The sequence below is a fragment of the Physeter macrocephalus genome, chromosome 19 (assembly GCF_002837175.3).
Source record: "Physeter macrocephalus isolate SW-GA chromosome 19, ASM283717v5, whole genome shotgun sequence".
NCBI classification, from domain to species: domain Eukaryota; kingdom Metazoa; phylum Chordata; class Mammalia; order Artiodactyla; family Physeteridae; genus Physeter; species Physeter macrocephalus.
Genome location: NC_041232.1, coordinates 15,204,549 through 15,222,433, shown reverse-complemented (window position 1 = coordinate 15,222,433; position 17,885 = coordinate 15,204,549). Strand labels below are relative to the sequence as shown.

General features: G+C 47.2%; 1 protein-coding gene and 1 long non-coding RNA gene across 3 annotated transcripts in view; both read left to right on the top strand.

The window, feature by feature from the left end:
* The first annotated feature begins 206 nt into the window (after positions 1 to 206).
* Positions 207 to 11,152, top strand: LOC102979970 (uncharacterized). Of its 2 annotated transcripts, none has more exons than XR_008615956.1 (3): positions 207 to 291; positions 943 to 1,135; positions 10,277 to 11,152. It is a non-coding gene; the product is annotated as an uncharacterized lncRNA (long non-coding RNA). The 2 variants fall into 2 exon arrangements; XR_449281.3 differs by lacking the exon at positions 10,277 to 11,152 and adding an exon at positions 5,346 to 5,656.
* A 1,422-nt stretch (positions 11,153 to 12,574) lies between these two features.
* The window catches only part of KSR2 (kinase suppressor of ras 2), a 414,563-nt gene continuing 409,252 nt past the window's right edge, over positions 12,575 to 17,885 (top strand). The window contains exon 1 of the mRNA XM_055080456.1: positions 12,575 to 12,754. Coding sequence (XP_054936431.1) covers positions 12,575 to 12,754 — 180 coding nt within the window. The remainder of the gene's footprint in view (positions 12,755 to 17,885) is intronic.

Below are 17,885 nucleotides of genomic sequence, written 5' to 3'. Positions count from 1 at the left end.
GTGACAGTGCTACATGTGTGTAAACCTGCCATGTACAAAAATGCTTTTGCCTTTGTGCTACTATTGTGTTTCCAGGGGCAGAAGCAGTTATAACTAATGTTCAGGCAGCGTTCTAAGCACTTTACACAAGTTGAGTCACTGAATCCTCAGTGCCACCCCAGGAGGCAGACTATTATTACTCTTATTTTACAGGTGAGGAAACCCAGATCCAGAGAGCTGAAATCCCTTGAATAAGGTCACAGGGCCAGGAGCTGGCAGGGCTGGGATTTGAACCTGGCCATCCGGCTCCAGGTCAGTATTTTTCCCTGTAGGAGCCTCTTACCTCTCCTGGACCTCAGCTCTACTTGTGATGATAAAGGATCATCACCTCCTTCAATTCGACATCTTCTTGTCATCCTATCAGGAAATCAGACTTTTTATTTAAAATCAGAAATATATTGATATTTGGATTGAATAAATAAACGAATCAATGACTAGGTGAATGTCCCAGGATTGAGGACGATTCACCTTCTAGCTCATTTGAAACCGGGCACCGGGTCTGTCTTTAAAAACTAAAAGCCAACATTTGTACTTCTTTTGTTGAAAAAAAAAAGTGTTCTCAATTTACCAAGAAAACTAAACTGGTACCGATTTATCTGATTCTGTGCACAAAAAGCACAAGACAGGGGAAAACCTGTGATCTGTCCCACTCAACATTTCTAATTTTCTCCTCCATTTCTTCAGAGAAAAGGAAAGTCCAAAAATCGCAGACGAGACTCGTAAAGGACCTTCAGTTCCATTTTTCTGACTTGGGTACAAAATGAGGCTCAATAAACTCCAGGTCTTTACCTTTCAGAAGGCAATCAAATATTGGATGACTTGAGGCTCATCCAGGATGATGTGGGCAATTTTGTTCCCTCACTACATGCATTTCTTTTTTCTTTTTCTTTTTTTTCCCCCAAGTCACAGATGGGTGCTGGAAGCTGAGCCAACACTGGGCCACCAGGCAAGTTGCAGACAGCTGTGGTGGGGTGTGAAGAGGAGGCATGTTCTGCTTTTATCGGCCAGACAGACGGCCCACGTATGAACCGGAGGTGGTGGTGGACTTCATCTCTGACCCGGGCACAACTGACCTCAGCAAAGGTCTGGTACCAAGGTAGGTAGCGTGCCTTGAATATGTGCAAACTATGGAACAGGTTTTGTTTTTCCTGCCAGCAGATGCTTTTTTGCACCGTTGAATTGCTCTGGTGGAAGGGAGCTTACAAGCAGGAGCACATGGAAAATGCATGGCCAGGATGTTAGCAATTGCGTCACAGTTGCACTTTGCAAAGGGGTGATCACTTTGAACAATGCACACACATTCACATGACAAACCATTAAGACTCTGGCGGGGGAAACAGCATGTGTTCATTATCAGATGGCTTCCTTAGGCCAAAGCACACTGTGGACTGGAGCCCTTCACACCCATTAAACAAACGTGCGGTTAATGTCTCGATTTTATGAGGCGCTTTAGATGTCCTTTTGATAATGAAGCAGTGGACTCCCCTCCAAAACAAAATAGATGATTTGCTCATGTGTTTCCAGCTGAGGAGAGCTTGTGTCTGTAGGGGTAGATATTGAGAACAACAAAAGACATGTTAGTAACAACTACAGAGATTTTCAACTTGTGTGCAGTTTGCTCTGTGACATCTGAGGCCAAAAAAGGGCGATTCTCTAAAAGGCAGCTGTAAAGCGGTAATTCTCAGCTTTGGCTGCATATTAGAATTAGCTGGGGAGCTTTAAAATATCCCAGTGCTCAAGTTGCGCCCCAGACCAAAGAAGTGAGAATCTCTTGAGGGTGGGTAGGACCCAGGCATCAATACTTTAAAAAGTTTCCTGGGTGATTCCCAGGTGCAGCAAAGGTTCTGAATCACCGCTTGACCTTTTCAAAAGTCATGTAGCATTTTGGGGGAAATGATAATCCACTGATACCTCATTTACAAGGGGATGAAAACGGAAGTCACCATGATTTCCAGACTTTATCATCTGCCTGTTTTCTAATTGTTTTGTGCAAGTATTGGAAAGCCTATGCTTAGGGCCTCCGTGGGCCAGGCAGGTACTGCACAGGAGGGAAGGAGCCCAGGTGAAGGTTGGGGGCAAGGGACTGGAGGGGACTGGAAGGCCTCAGCCTCAGAGTAAAGCAGCCCCTCCGCCCTCCTCCTGACATTGCCAGGGTCAGATGCAGTCTCAGTGGGGCCAGGCTTTCGAATTTTTCCGAATAAATTGCTCATCAGAATTTTTTAATGAGAAATATCCCCTTTCAGATCTGTTTGCCACAAATTCAAATTTTAAAACTCCCTGAAGCCAAATGAAACCCACTGCAGGCCAGATTTGGCCCCGTGGGCTGGCTTTTAGTTCACCTAGTTTATATACCTTTTGGGGATTCTTCTTCTTTTTTTAATTGCAGTAAAATATACTTAACATGAAGTTTACCATTTCAGTCATTTTAAAGTGTACAATTCCGTGGCATTAAGTGCGTTCATGGTGTTGTACAACCATCAGCCCTATCTAGTTCTAGAACCTTTTCATTACCCCAAACAGGAACCCCATACTTTTAAACACTCACTCCCCATTCTCCCCTCCCCCAGCCCGTGGCAACCACTAATCTGCTTTGTGTCTCTCTGGATTTGCCTCTTCTGGGTATTCCATGTAAGTGGAATGATACGGATGTGACGTTTTGTGGCCGGCTTCCTTCCCTTGGCATAGCGTTTTCCAGTTCATCCATGGTGTAGCATGCGTCACTGTTCCGCTCCTTTTTATGGATGAATAAGATTCCATTATACGGATGGACCACATTTTGTTTATCTGCTCTTTAGATGATGGATAGTTAGGTCGTTTCCACCTTTTGGCTCTTGTGAATAGTGCTGCTCTGAACGTCTGTGTGCAAGCTTTGTTTCAACACAGGGGTCAGTCTTCCATAGCAACGTGTGTTCCCGTAGCGCTGATCCCAGCTCTAAGCACACTGTAGGTGCTCATGAACTGGGAACTTCACTCTAGGGTGACCGGCTTGTCCCCGTTTGCTTTGGACAGCCACGGTTTAGGCACTGAAGGCCCCACATCCCAGGAAACCCCTCAGGCCCCAGTAAATGAGGGTGGTTGGTCCTCCTATGGAGGCTGCCGAAGCCAAGCAGCGGAGGAAGGACTGACAGGGCCTCTCTCACTCCCCAGCATGAGCCTTCTCAAGGCCAGGCCAAAGGGTTTAGTATTTTGATTGTGACTTTAAAAGTCATCATGACTAGTACATGTTTCTTGCAGTTGTCTGTAATCACCATTGATTTCAGGCCTCTGTGCTTTGGCACAAGCTGGTACCTCTGTGTGCACCTGGAGGATTCCCATTCCTTCTTTTATTTATTTATTAAAAAATTCTTTTTGTATTGGAGTAGAGTTGATTTACAATGTTGTCGTAGTTTCTGGTGGTCAGCAAAGTGATTCAGTTATACATATATATATATAGTATATGTATTCTTTTTCATATGCTTTTCCATTATGGTTTATTACAAGATACTGAATATGCTATACAGTAGGACCTTGTTTTTTCTCCAGTCTATATATAAGTTTGCATCTGCTAATCCCCACCTCCCAATCCATCCTTCCCCTGTCCCCTCTCACCGCTGGCAACCACAGGTCTGTTCTCTATGTCTGTGTGTCTGTTTCTGTTTCGTAGATAAGTTCATTTGTATCATAGTTTAGATTCTACATATAAGTGATATCATATGGTATTTGTCTTTCTCATTCTGACTTACTTCTCTTTGTATGATCATCTCTAGATCCATCCACATAGCTGCAAATGGCCCATTTCTTCTTTGGTCTCAGCCTCAGAATTTCTACCTCAACAGAGCCTTACCAGAGTCCCTCCCCTTTCCCTCGCAGGGGTCTAAAGGACTCTCCTCCTTTTTTCCCAGAGCATATTATAATTACAGGATTTCTTTGCACGGATGTCCCCACTAGTCTGTGACTTTCTCAAGGAGGGTGGAATATTGCTGATGCTTTTGTCTGGCCAAGTATACCCTCTCTTCTTCTGATAATAGCATTCCTCTTCCCCTTTGGGGGACTAGCCCTCCCCTAATCTCATACCACATGGTTTGGGTAGAGTTGATGCCACTTCGTACAACCCAGGCCTGGCCCATCCTCACATTCACCCCCTTGGCCAAGGTGACTGGCTTCGGAGTAGGTGGCCTGAACCAGGTTAGTGCGCATTCAATCCTGCAACTTATGTTGAAACTAGTTGGAACTAAGTTGCAATGAGTTAGAACTTCATTGGAACTAAGGAGAAAGGGACTCTTTTTCTCACGGAGTTGCTAAGCTCTCTGTTACCATCTTTGTCACATCCTGGGGAAAAGCCACCTAAAAACGAAGCCAACACAGAAGAGAGCAGAGCTGAGCGATGGCGAGAGAAAAGGATGGTGCCAGGCCAGAGCAAGATTCTTCCCCTTCACCTCCTGGTGATCTGAGTCACTTTTTTTTGTCTAAACTGGTTTGTGTTGGGTTTTTGTCCCTTGTAACTAAGAGAAAACTGAAGAATGAACCATCCCTTATTAATCTTTAAATCCTGTGCATGTAGCATTCTCCCAGCACATTGCAGGCACTCAAGAAATGAATGTGTCAGTACTTTCCTAAGTACGCCATTACGATGTTTTTTTTTTTTTTTTTTCCAATAGTGAAATAATATCGATGCAAGGAGAGTCAGGAGGGGAGAATGTAGAAAAGTTGGAGCCCTCACACACTGTTAGTGGGAATGTAAAATGGTGCAACCGCTGTGGAAAACAGTGACAGTGTTTCAAAAAGTTAAACGTAGAATTACCATCTGTGCTAATTCTGCTCCTGGATATATGGCCAAAGAATCGAAAACCGGTGTTCAAACAAAAACTTGCACACAAATGTCCACAGCAGCACTATTCACAATAGCCAAAAGGTAGAAAAAAATATCCAACAAAAGATAAGTGGATCAATAAAATGCAGTATATGCACACAATGGAATATTACACAACCACAAAAGGAATGAAGTACTGACACATGCAACAGCATGAATGAACCTTGAAAACATTATGCAAAGGGAAAGCAGCCAGACACAAAGGGCCACATACTGTATGGTTCCGCTTACATGGAATGTCCAGAATACGTAAATCCATAGGAACAGAAAGCAGATTTGTGGTTGCCCAAGGCAGGGAGAAGGGGGGAAATGTGGAGTGACTGCTAAACCTGTACGGGATTTCCTTCTGGGGTGAGGAAAACGTTCTGAAACTAGATGGTGGTGATGGTTGCACAACATTGTGAAGGGACTACATGTCACTAGTGGTGAATTTCATGTTATGCATATTTTTCAACAGTAAAAACAAAAGAATTGGGAACTTCCTCAGGGCTGCTGCAGATGGATGCCATGCAGGTTGTTTCCTTCATAAGGTGCCCAGATCACAGTAAGTCTGAAATCCAGACCGTGCTCTGCCCCACAAGCTGTGACCCCTGGTCCCCTTGCAGAGCAGATGCCTTTTTCTGATTCACACAAAGACACCATTTGGGCTAATGCAGAACTTCATAGACAAGATGGCAAGAGAAGTAAGCAGGCTCGGTTGATGGCCTCACTTTACTGCAATTTTCAGTACTCCTCGGCTGTGTATCTCTCAGTAGCCGGAGAGTGCCACAGTCCGCATCCTCTTCCATCCTGAGGGCGCTGTGTCTGAAAATCCACAGGGCATTGTTCAGGGCTTAATTTGTAAAGCCAGCATAAATCACTGGACTAATCATCGTCCATTACGATGAGCTCGAATCATCTCACCGTCAAGAGAGTGATCTGGTTGTTTTGCTCACATTGGAAAATTAAGAGACAAAGAGGCAAAAGGCCAAAAGAAGAACTCTAGAACAAGTCAGTTTTCTGATATTAGGAAAAATTCACAAGGTTAAAGATAGGAACTTTCTGCCTGCACTCATCAAAGGTATTTTTTAAAAAGCCATTTATGTTTTGGGGATCAATGAGTTAGAACAGAGCAATAATAATCCTCTTGTAGCTATGAAGATTTGGTTGTGTCCTGGGGGCTAGTGTTCTGAGCTTTTTCCCCTCCTTGAAGAAGTCAGTAGGAAAAAAGGAAAAAAGAAAAAAAGCAATGCCCTGGGAAAACAGTACATTGAGCCTCTTTAAGGAGAAGTCAGTGGTAGTTTTTTTCGGTTCCAGGGTTATCGACCACCCCTCTACCTTTGAATCTGCTGTTTCCCAATTTGTGTCCCCATTCACAATGCAACTTAGAAAATACTGGGGGCAGGTCATTGCTAATACAACAGGATGTCGAATGAGACTCCTCCTGTCAACCCAGGACTACAGCTAAAGCTTCGAAGGGAGGGCAGTGGGTAACGATACTCCATCCTTCCATTAAGAGGCAGCCAGACTGGTCCCCTGACCGTCAGTAACCATCAGCCTCCAGCCGATGTAAGACAAGTTCAAGATTTTATCCAGAGGAGGTTTTTCTGACAGGTCTTTGTAGGGGGTTTTCTTCTCCCCTCCCAACCCCCAAGCCAAGAGAGGAGAGTTCAAAGAAGAATCACCCATGAGACTCATGAGACTGGGCGCACCGAGGGGGAGTGGCTGGCATCTCACTGCCTGCTGAAGGCTGCCTGGGGTGAGGAGAGAGGGCAGCAGGGCAAAGGTGCATCCTGTTTCTCATGAGCTAGAGCGTATATTAGACTTGAGTCATCCTGAAAAACTCACCCAGCCTGCCAGGCAAGGGGCCCTCCGATAGAGAATGTAGGGTACTTCCCGGGGTATGAGTGGAAAAGGGGTGTGCGAGAGGTCACAGCATGTGCTTTGAGCCCCCACGTGGTCCCCCCGGAGGTCTCCGAAGATCCCCCAGTTCACCCCCACGTGAAAGAGCCAGCATGTGAGGGCTCATCAGGATATGGCGGGGGGCGGGATCTGACACTCAAGCGAGAACTATACCTGTTCTCGCCTGTTCCATCTGAGGCCCCTTGTCCACTCATTCCGTTGCTCCCGTACACCAGCAAGAGGAGCTGGAGAGGAGGCAGGAAAGGACACGCCTGCCTAGTCTCCACACTGCAGATTCCTGAGCCATCTGCCGTCAGACCAGAGGGGCGGGGAAGAGGTATCACACTGGATGTGAGAATGAAGTTTTGGTTGGACTAGAATGGCCTTCTAATATTTAAATTTGAGGCGGTTCTTATGTTGAAACTAAAAGCTATGGGATCTAATGAAGTATTGCCAACTTCAGCTCATTCAGTAGCCCAGTAACAATAATTTATTTCCACTGTTGATGAAGCTACTCTGAGACATTCGTCATTCAGAGCTAGAATGCAGTTTCTTTTTATTTATTTATTTAATTTTGGCTGCGTTGGGTCTTCGTTGCTGCGTGCGGGCTTTCTCTAGTTGTGGCGAGCAGGGGCTACTCTTTGTTGCGATATGCGGGCTTCTCTTGTTGCGGAGCACAGGCTCTAGTCGCACGGGCTTCAGTAGTTGTGGCTCGCGGGCTCTAGAGCGCAGGCTCAGTAGTTGTGGCGCATGGGCTTAGTTGCTCCGCGGCACGTGGGATCTTCCCGGACAAGGGCTTGAACCAGTGTCCCCTGCACTGGCAGGCAGTTTCTTAACCACCGCACCACCAGGGAAGCCCTAGAATGCAGTTTCTGAGATGAAATACAATTCTCATCAGTTAACTCTCAGGCAGGGAGCTGCTTCTGGGGGACAGAGAAACCACAGAACTTTCGGCAGTCTTCTAGGGCTGGAGAGACAAAACCAGGGACTTGAAAGGCTAATATCCCAGAGAAGAGGAGTGGGGGACAGAAAAGTGAGCTTGATAGATGGCAATATCCCCCTTAAGACACTTGGCAGGTTCTGAAACAGTGCAGGCCAAGAAGCTAAGAAACCAAGCAAAAAGTTCCGGAAAAACAGAGCAGAGGGACTTCCCTGGTGGTCCAGTGGTTAAGACTCCAGCTTCCAATGCAGGGGGCAGGGGTTCGATCTCTGGTTGGGAAGGTTCTGCATGCTGCACAGTGCGGCCAAACAACAAACAAACAAAAACAGAGCAGAGTTTCCAGCAGTCTTGCCATTAGAACTCAGGACTGGCGGGAGGGGCCTCGGTGAACACCTGAACTTCTCAGTTGGAACTCCTGAAAGGCAAGGCCTTAGAAGGGAGGGCCAGAGTTAAATGGTGTCTTATCAAAACTGCAGCCCAGCCTCCATCCAGCTCAGCCTCTGATTGGATTAAGATGGTCAGTCCTCATGCCCTCTGTCTTGCAGAGAAAGGGTGAGCCCTCTCCAGAGTTAGATAACATCACCTGGAGACTCTAGATATTTTTTTCATGCACAGACATTGTATGGCAGTCAACAAAAATTACAAGGCCTGCCAAGAGACAGGACCAAATCACTGAATAGTTGTGGCGCATGGGCTTAGTTGCTCCGCGGCACGTGGGATCTTCCCGGACAAGGGCTTGAACCAGTGTCCCCTGCACTGGCAGGCAGTTTCTTAACCACCGCACCACCAGGGAAGCCCTAGAATGCAGTTTCTGAGATGAAATACAATTCTCATCAGTTAACTCTCAGGCAGGGAGCTGCTTCTGGGGGACAGAGAAACCACAGAACTTTCGGCAGTCTTCTAGGGCTGGAGAGACAAAACCAGGGACTTGAAAGGCTAATATCCCAGAGAAGAGGAGTGGGGGACAGAAAAGTGAGCTTGATAGATGGCAATATCCCCCTTAAGACACTTGGCAGGTTCTGAAACAGTGCAGGCCAAGAAGCTAAGAAACCAAGCAAAAAGTTCCGGAAAAACAGAGCAGAGGGACTTCCCTGGTGGTCCAGTGGTTAAGACTCCAGCTTCCAATGCAGGGGGCAGGGGTTCGATCTCTGGTTGGGAAGGTTCTGCATGCTGCACAGTGCGGCCAAACAACAAACAAACAAAAACAGAGCAGAGTTTCCAGCAGTCTTGCCATTAGAACTCAGGACTGGCGGGAGGGGCCTCGGTGAACACCTGAACTTCTCAGTTGGAACTCCTGAAAGGCAAGGCCTTAGAAGGGAGGGCCAGAGTTAAATGGTGTCTTATCAAAACTGCAGCCCAGCCTCCATCCAGCTCAGCCTCTGATTGGATTAAGATGGTCAGTCCTCATGCCCTCTGTCTTGCAGAGAAAGGGTGAGCCCTCTCCAGAGTTAGATAACATCACCTGGAGACTCTAGATATTTTTTTCATGCACAGACATTGTATGGCAGTCAACAAAAATTACAAGGCCTGCCAAGAGACAGGACCAAATCACTGAAAACAAAGGGAATAGTCAGTAGAAATAGACCCCACAGGTGACCGAGGCATTGGAATTAGACAGGGGCTTTAAAATAACCATAATTAATATGTTCAAGAAAAACAAAGCAGAAGATGGAGAAAATGGATGAAAAGAGAATTTTACCAGAGAATTGGAATCCATAAACTTCATAGTCCAAAAGATTGAGAGCAGAGAGAACACACTTGAGCTCCTCATTGACAGGGGGATTTTGAAAATGCTGGTTCAGCTCTATACGAGCCATGAAACCCTACAACCCACAGTCTGAGAAAAAGTTTGCCATCACGGGTTGTCATTCTCTCTACTTCTTAAGTGGCTTCCTTTAAGGAACACATACTGTACCCTGAACTCTTGAGTCTACTCTGCCCCATAAGCCCAATCCCTGGAATGGAGCTCTGTTAAAGAGGTGCCTTTTGCTAATTATCCTAAATACATCCTTTGGGCAATGTGTGATGGGAGTACTATTAGTTAAAATGGTCAGGGAGATGAAGCCTATTTGAGTTGACACTAAGTGACAGGAGCCAACCAGGAGAGGATTAGGGGGAAATTTGACCTGAGCAGAGGGGATATAGAGTACAAAGACCTCTGAGGCAAGACTGTGTTTGGCGATTTAACCTGGGGATAACAAACTTTTCTGTAAAGGGCTAGATAGTAAATATTTTAGCTGTTCCAAGTCATACAGTGTCTGCTGCAACTAAATTCTGCTGCTATAATGCAAAGGTACAGACACATAATAAATAAATGGGTGGTAGTGTCCCAATAAAACTTTATTTATGAACACTGAAATTAGAATTCCTTGTTAATTTTCACATCACAAAATATCCTTTTGTTTTTTCCCCAACCATTTAAAAATGTAAAATCCGTTCTGTTCTTTTTTTAAATTTTTATTGGAGTATAGTTGATTTACAATGTTGTGTTAGTTTCTACTGTACGGCAAAGTGAATCAGTTATACATATACATATATGCACTCTTTTATATTCTTTTCCCATATAGGTCATTTCAGAATATTGAGTAGAGTTCCACGTGCTATACAGTAGGTCCTTATTAGTTATCTGTTTTACATATAGTAGTGTGTATATGTCAACTCCAATCTTCCAATTTTTCTCTCCCCTCCCTTTCCCCTTTGGTAACCATAAGTTTGTTTTCTACATCTGTGACTCTATTTCTGTTTTGTAAATAAGTTCATTTGTACCATTTTTTTAGATTCCACATGTAAGTGATATCATATGATCTTTGTCTTTGTCTGACTTCTTTCACTCAGTATGACAGTCTCTAGGTCCATCCATGTTGCTGCAAATGGCACTATTTCATTTTTCGTGGCTGAGTAATATTCCATTGTATATATGTATCACATCTTCTTTATCCATTCCTCTGTCGATGGGCATTTAGGTTGCTTCCATGTCCTGGCTATTGTAAACAGTGCTGCAGTGAACATTGGGGTGCATGTGTCTTTTTGAATTATGGTTTTCTCCGGATGTATGCCCAGGAGTGGGATTGCTGGATCATATGGTAGCTCTATTTTTAGCTCTTTCCGCAACCTCCATGCTGTTCTCCACAGCGGCTGCACCAATTTACATGCCCACCAACAGTGCAGGAGGCTCCCTTTTCTCCGCACCTTCTCCAGCAGTTGTTTGTAGTGTAAAATCCATTCTTAACTCTGGGACCGTAATTTGCTGATATAAGGGGGGTTAGGTAGACTGGGATCAGACCATGCAGGACACGTAGGACATGGTAACAATCAGATTGAAGCAAAGCCCCTTTCACTCTCCAAATGTAAAGCCACCCCTCAGGGCAATTGCAGGCCGGGGTGACAGTTCTGGGAGGCAGCTTCCTACAGCTCACGGGAGATCACCAAGTTTGTTTCATTTTCCCCCAGTATCAAGAGACGACAAGCAAAAAGGCAGGAGCGCGCGCGCGCGCGCACACACACACACACACACACACCCGCTAGAATGCCAGACACACACACACACACACACACACACACACACACACGCTAGAATGCCAGAGAGGACGTGCCCAGGTTCACGCTGACGTTTCTCCAGCATGCACGACGGGGTTTAAAGTTGGACGCACACCTGCTCCCTGCGGGAGTGCACCTGCTGAGCCGCGCTCCGGCCTCGTCTCGCGAGAGCGGTGCCGTAGTAGTGGCCCCCCACCCCCACCCGGCCACCAAATCCCTCTCCCCGCCCCCTCGGCCCAGCCTCCGCGCTGTAGCACAGTCCCTGCCATCTCCACCGCCCCCGGGAGCAGCTTCGGCCCGCCGTGCGCGCTTCCCCCGCGCCCCCGCCCGCCGACTGCTCGCTCGCACGCCCGCCCGGTAGTAATTTCACTTTGCCACGCGAGCTCCGCATCCCCTAGAAATCCCGCCCCCCGCTCCCCCTGCCGCCGCCGGGACTCGTCCTTTTTCCCGGCCAGGTGCGCGAGCCTGCGCGCTCCTCCTCCGCCTCCTTCGGCGGGTCCCTGGCGAGCCGGGGCCGGGGCCCGGCGGGGGCGGATGCGCGCACCGCGCCTCTCCACCAACCCGCTCCCCTGCAGGTCCCTTGCTCTCCATCCCTTGCCGGCGCTCCCTTGCCCGCCCCCCCCCCCTTGATTGACAGGCAAGATGTCGGAGTGGAGCGAGGCAGGAGCGAATGCAGCAGCCGTCACCCCCGGAGCCCGGCGGCGGCAGCAGCAGCAGCGCGACGACGAGCCAGCAACCAGCCGCAGTCGCCGCCGCAGCCGCGGGAGCAATGCAGACAGCATCTTGAGAACGCGCTAAAGCACCACAAACGGTGGACAATGCCGTGTCACTGCAACTGGGAGGGGGGCAAACCAGATTTTTTTTGACATAAAAGCCAGCCAGCCAAAAATACATAATTTTGTCCTTCACGGAGCCGGTGTGTAAAGAGTGAGCGCTATTTTCCTCCTCCTCCTCCTCCTCTCCCTCCCCCCTCCTCCTCTTTTTCCTCCTCCTCCTCCCTAAGTGTACAGACAGCATCACATCACCTGGTTTGCTTCTGAGAAACAGCATCTCTCCTTTTGAGGGACCAGAGACTCAGAGAGAGGAGACGTTCTAATGAAGTCTGCTTGATACCCCAAAATAAAATAATAAATTTTGGCTCTTGTCCCCTCCTCCCACCCCCACCCCCTCAACCCTGTGTGAGATGTTGGGTTTCTTCTTCATGAGACATTGTTGAGAAGTCGCAGTGGTTGGAGAGGCGTAGGGGGCAGACTACCTCTACTCCCCCCACACCCCCCTTTTTTCTCTCTGGGAGGAGGAGGAGGGGAAGGGGGCTTGCAGAGCAAGCGATGGATGAGGAAAACATGACGAAAAGCGAGGACCAGCAGCCTCTGAGTTTGCAAAAAGCCTTACAGCAGTGCGAGTTGGTCCAAAACATGATAGACCTGAGCATCTCCAACCTGGAAGGGCTTAGGACCAAATGTGCTACTTCCAACGACCTCACACAAAAAGAAATCCGGACCCTGGAGGTAGGTGTTGCCTGTGGAAAGAAAGCCATCCTTCCTTCCCTCCCCCTTCTCCCCCACCATCCCCTTTCCCTTGATTCTGTTTGTTGGGGGTGGGGTGGGCGGGTGGGAGGGTAGCAAGGTGGGCACGATTTGGTCTCCTGTGATTTCTCTTGCAAAGCCTGCACTGGGTGTCCCTTTACTGTACTGCTGTCGTCGGCGCTTGGCTGGGTGGTGGGAGGAGTAGTAGTAACTGTTATTCTTTATTATTATTCTTGCGGCTGTGGTTATCATTCGTTTCCTCTTTGAGGAGTGAATTCTCCCTTTTTTCCGCTTGCGAATTTGTTTATATGCCACGGGGGCTTGCTTGTGTGCTGGGTAAGACATTAAGGCGCTGCAGAGAACCCACGTGACCTTGCGCATTCTGCAGGTGGTCAAAAGGTGCTTTTTGCTCGCAGAATGGGGCTGCCTGTAAAGATAGACCTCTTCTTTTTCGGCCTCCTTCCCAGCCCCCCTTTTGCTCCTTGGATTTGGTTTGTTTGTTTGCTTGTTTGTTGTCAGTAATATACATGTCAGGAGGCAAGATGTATGAAAAAGAATTCCCCATTGAGCTACCCATTTCCAATCAAATCATTTTGATGCAGGGAGCTGTTGCAGGCCTGAAACGTGTTTAAAAAAAAAAAAACAAAAACAACCCTGGATCAGCACACACAGGTGGTGTGGGAAAATACTCTGAAATCTTGGTGGGACCGTGGAAAAAGGGGTCGGGAGGAGGAGTTATCTTTGGCGTGTTGTAACATTCTCTCCAACAGAACTTGAGGGGGAGTTTGAAGCAATTTCGGGGGGGGGGGATGGGGGGGATGCAAAGTTACTCAGAAGATGGCAGAAATTATTTCTTGCGAAGGCCATCTGGTCAAAGGAAGAAGGTTTCAAGAGCTTTAGAAAATGCCTGGCGTCCACGTAATCATTGAGCATCCACGTTGTTCGAAACATCTCTAGGATTCGACTCACATCCCTCCCTCCAACCGGCCCCGTGCTACGCATGGCTTGATTAAATTTGGGAACTCCCATTAGCTGGCACTTGCTGAGGGTGGTGACCATGGGGCTGGGAGGAAAGGAAGGTGGTTCTCCCTGTGGTGGGGCAGGCGTGTGCAGAGCTGGGATAGCCACTGGTTTCCAGCCTGTGTGTTTCCAAGGCCTGAACTCTTTAATCCCTACTGAATCTTTTAGCCCTTGTGCCTCCGTTCTAGCCTGGATGAGCATCTATCTCTGGTTCACTTTCAAGTCTTCCTTTTTCCTCCGTGGTTTTAAATTTGGCCGCATGTCAGCAGGCAGGAAGGTCACCAGTTTGAAAGTGGAGTTTGTGTGTGTGTGTGTGTGTGTGTGTGTGTGTGTGTATTGAGTATGCTATTTGCTCCCCTAGAATGCATCTCTGTGTGCATCTGTCATCTGGGAAAATGATCGTCAGAAACGAAATAACGTAAGTATCAAGGGGTAGCAGAGGCGTGGGAATTCTGTAGGGAGGCACAGGTATTTTCTTTCTCGGAGCTTTGGAGAGCCGTGTAGGCTAGGACTCCGTTGATGGAAGAAAAAGTGTGGCATGCCCTGGCCTAGCCTTCTGTCTCTGTCTGAGCAGTGCCCAAGAGAAGATTCTGTTCAGAATTGCATGCTGTAAATAAATAACCCAAAAGGGCCACCGGAGGTCTCTTCTGTTGCTCTGAGTCAGGAGTCCCAGATGCTAGTTTGTGTATTACTATGTAAGTTTCTCCAGATTTCTTTTCCTCTTTCCAGCGTGCTCCGTCCTCTGAGAGCTCCCTGGGTCATGGTGATTGTTGCAGTGGGCCACGGATTCCATTGCTTCTTTTCTGCATAGTGGTTTTCTTTTTAAACTGGGGGATGTGGGCATTGGTATGGTGGGAAGTGACAGTTACTGGGAATGCATCTGTTGTTAGTTTCCTAATCCCAGTATGCCACAGTGTGCCCACGACTTTATCCATATTGCCCAAGAAAGGATCTTGAGCAGTTATGCCAGTTTAGGCTTCCTAGGTCTCTAGGGCTAAGGTGGGGCCTCTGAGGAGGGGCTGATGCCTTAGGGTCCAGCCAAGTCCTGCCAAACCTCACATAGGTTTTGGATCCACAGTTGTTGTTGTTTTTAAATCCCAGCAGTTGTCAAACTTTACATGTCAGAACCGCCTGAGGGAGCTTATTAAAAATGCGAGTTCTCAGCCTCTAATCCCAGAGATTCTAATTCAGTTGGGATTGGAGGGGGCCTAGGGATCTGCATTTAGTAAACAGTCCAGGTGTTTCTGATGCATGTTTTCATATTGACACTTTGAGAAAGACTAATCTAACAGGAGATAGAGGCCATATTTCAGCTATTCGATGATGACATCTCCCTGCTCACAAACACTAAAGAAAGTAGTAAATTGACCAGACCATCCCTGAAAACCTCGCCTATACCCCTGTGGAAACAAAAAACATCTGACATGGACTTAGTCTCCAAGAAGTACACTTTCATGATGAGGGAGACAAGGCTAATAAAGTGTATGTGAGATAATGATAAAGTCCAAACAGTAATATGTGGGTCCATTAGGAATGTGTTCAGCTGCGTGAAATGGAAAGTCCACCCAGCGTGGTCAAGCAATTAATGGTTTATTTTTCTCAAGTAGCAAGAAGTCTGGAGGTATGTAGCTGCTTGAGTTGGCTCAGTGAGTTAATAACATTGGGGCTGATGTCTTTGTGAATTCTCATGGCCTCTTCCTTATGGCCACAAGATGGCCCCTGAAGCTTTAGCCATTACACCCACGTTCAAGGTAGGGAAGAAGGGGACCAGGTGAATAGGAAGGAATAAAGGCTTCATATCTTTGTTTGGTTTCCGCAGGACACCTCTTCCTTCCTACCCCTAAGGTGATGTTTCATTATGTCTTCTTTGCCAGAACTGGGTCAGATCATTTGTCCAAGCTGCGAGGCAGTGGGGATGCCATCGTGACTGGTTTAGATAGCTGCAGTCCATTTCCTGGTTTGACCTGTTGCTACTCCATACTAAATCAGGGTTGTGCTAGCATGGAAGAAGGCATGAAGGGACATTGGGTGGACAGCCAGCAAAGCTGGCCACAGTATGTTACCAGGAGGTACTTTGGCAGAGAAGAAAGGTCATGAGTTTTGGAGTTAGACCGATGTAGTTTGGCATTCTAGCTTTCCTACTTTATCTTGGCCTAGTGATTTAAATTTTCTGACCCATGGTTTCATTTTTGGCAAAATGGCAGTGAAGGAATAACATTACCTACCTCAGAGGTGGTGGTAAGGATGAAAAGAGGTGAGATTTTCAAGGGTCTAATGCTATCTGTAGCCCAGTGCCTGCAGGTGCTAAATAAATGATAGCTTCTTTGATGGTGATGATTAGCATTACATGGTGTAGAGTAGATGACACGGAAGGGAACAGCTCAGACTGGAGGGAGAGGAGAAGGAGCTTGAGCAGCATTTCCAAAGTATGTTCTGTGGAACCCTAGCGTTATCATTCTTTCAACAAATACTGAAATCCTGGCACTGTACTAGATGCTGGTGGTCACAAGTATTCTGAAGACAAAATAAATCCCATGGGTAACACATTTGGGAAAGGTTGAGGTAAGCAAAAGAGATAGGTATCTTGACTGCAGGACTTCTCAGAGCCTTTAATGTGCTGTATTTGTACATTGTGACTCCAAGAGAGGATAGCGTCTGCGGTGTTTCCTTTTCCCAGAGACATCTCTTGGGCTTGATGTTCCATAGAATGCACCCAGGGAAACATGTGCCAAAGTGGGTAGGGAAGCATCCTTGATTGGGGAGTTGGGGACCCTGAGTGGAGTGAGGTATGGGGAGGGTTTGAATTGCAGCGGGTTGGGGGAGCTCTCTGGGCCAGAACAACAAACCGGATGAAGGCATTCTCCTGCCTTCAAGGGGCAGCTTACAGACTGGCTGGCCCAGAATGGAGAGTACCTGGTAGAGTGTAATAGGAAACGAATTCAGGTTACAAACTCCTGGGGTGTAACTTAGGATCGGGAAGTAAGACAAAGTTTCATCCCTTTGAGAGGGGAGATAGAAATCTTCAAAGGTTTTGGAGTGAGTACAATTAAAAACTTGTTTAAAGTTTAGTCTGATGGCAGCCTGTAGCAGGGACCAGCAAACTTTTTCTGTAACGGGACAGATAGTAAATCGTTGAGGCTTTGTGGGCCATGTGGTTTCCATCACAACCACTCAGCTCTGCTGTTGTAGCCTGAAGCAGCCACGGACAACCCAGAAATAAATGTTTTCTAATAAAACTTCATTTAGGGTCCCTGAAATTTGAATTTGATATAATTTTCACATGTCACAAAATAGTATTTTCCTTCTAATTTGTCTTTGACTTTTAAAAATTTTAAAAACTATTCTTAGGTTTCAGGCCTTAAAAAAACAGGTGGTGGTGGGTCCGACTTGGCCTGTGGGCTGTAGTTTGCTGATCCCTGATTTATAGGGTGAGAAATGAACCTAGAGGCACAGAGGCCATCTGAAAGGTGAGTGGGTGGCACCAGGGCTGGTGGGCGCTGGCCACGTGCAGCTGGTACTGAGGTGGGTTCTATTTTGGTTAAATTACAAGTGGAGGTAAATATCAGGGATTGGGTTGGGGGATGGCTAAGCAACAGAATCTCCTCTACAGCGAGGGTGTTCTAGCCATCGCATATCAATTATTTGTTCTTTATCTGTTCCATCTCAATTACTGATTACGGTTTGAGAGACCATACCTAGACTTGATTCAGTTTGGGAAACTGGACCTCAGACAATAACGCATTATTTTCTGTGATGCTGTGGGTAGGGATTGGCTGGGCAGTTCTTCGGCTGGTCTTGCAGACCAGTAGTTGTGGTCTCTGGCAGCTCCACTGAGGCGGAATGGTCCAAGATGGCCCTATTCATGTGGCTGGTGGTCGGCTAGTGATTGGCTCAGGCATCTCAGTTCTCTTCCACATAGCCTCTCCAGCAGGACAGCCCAGATTTCTTTCTTTCTTTCTCCCTTCCTTCCTTCCTCTCTCTCTCTCCCTCCCTTCCTTCCTTCCTTCCTCTCTCTCTCCCTCCCTCCCTTCCTTCCTTCCTTTCTCTCTCTCTCTTTCTTCCTCCCTCCCTCCCTCCCCTCTTTTCTTTTCCT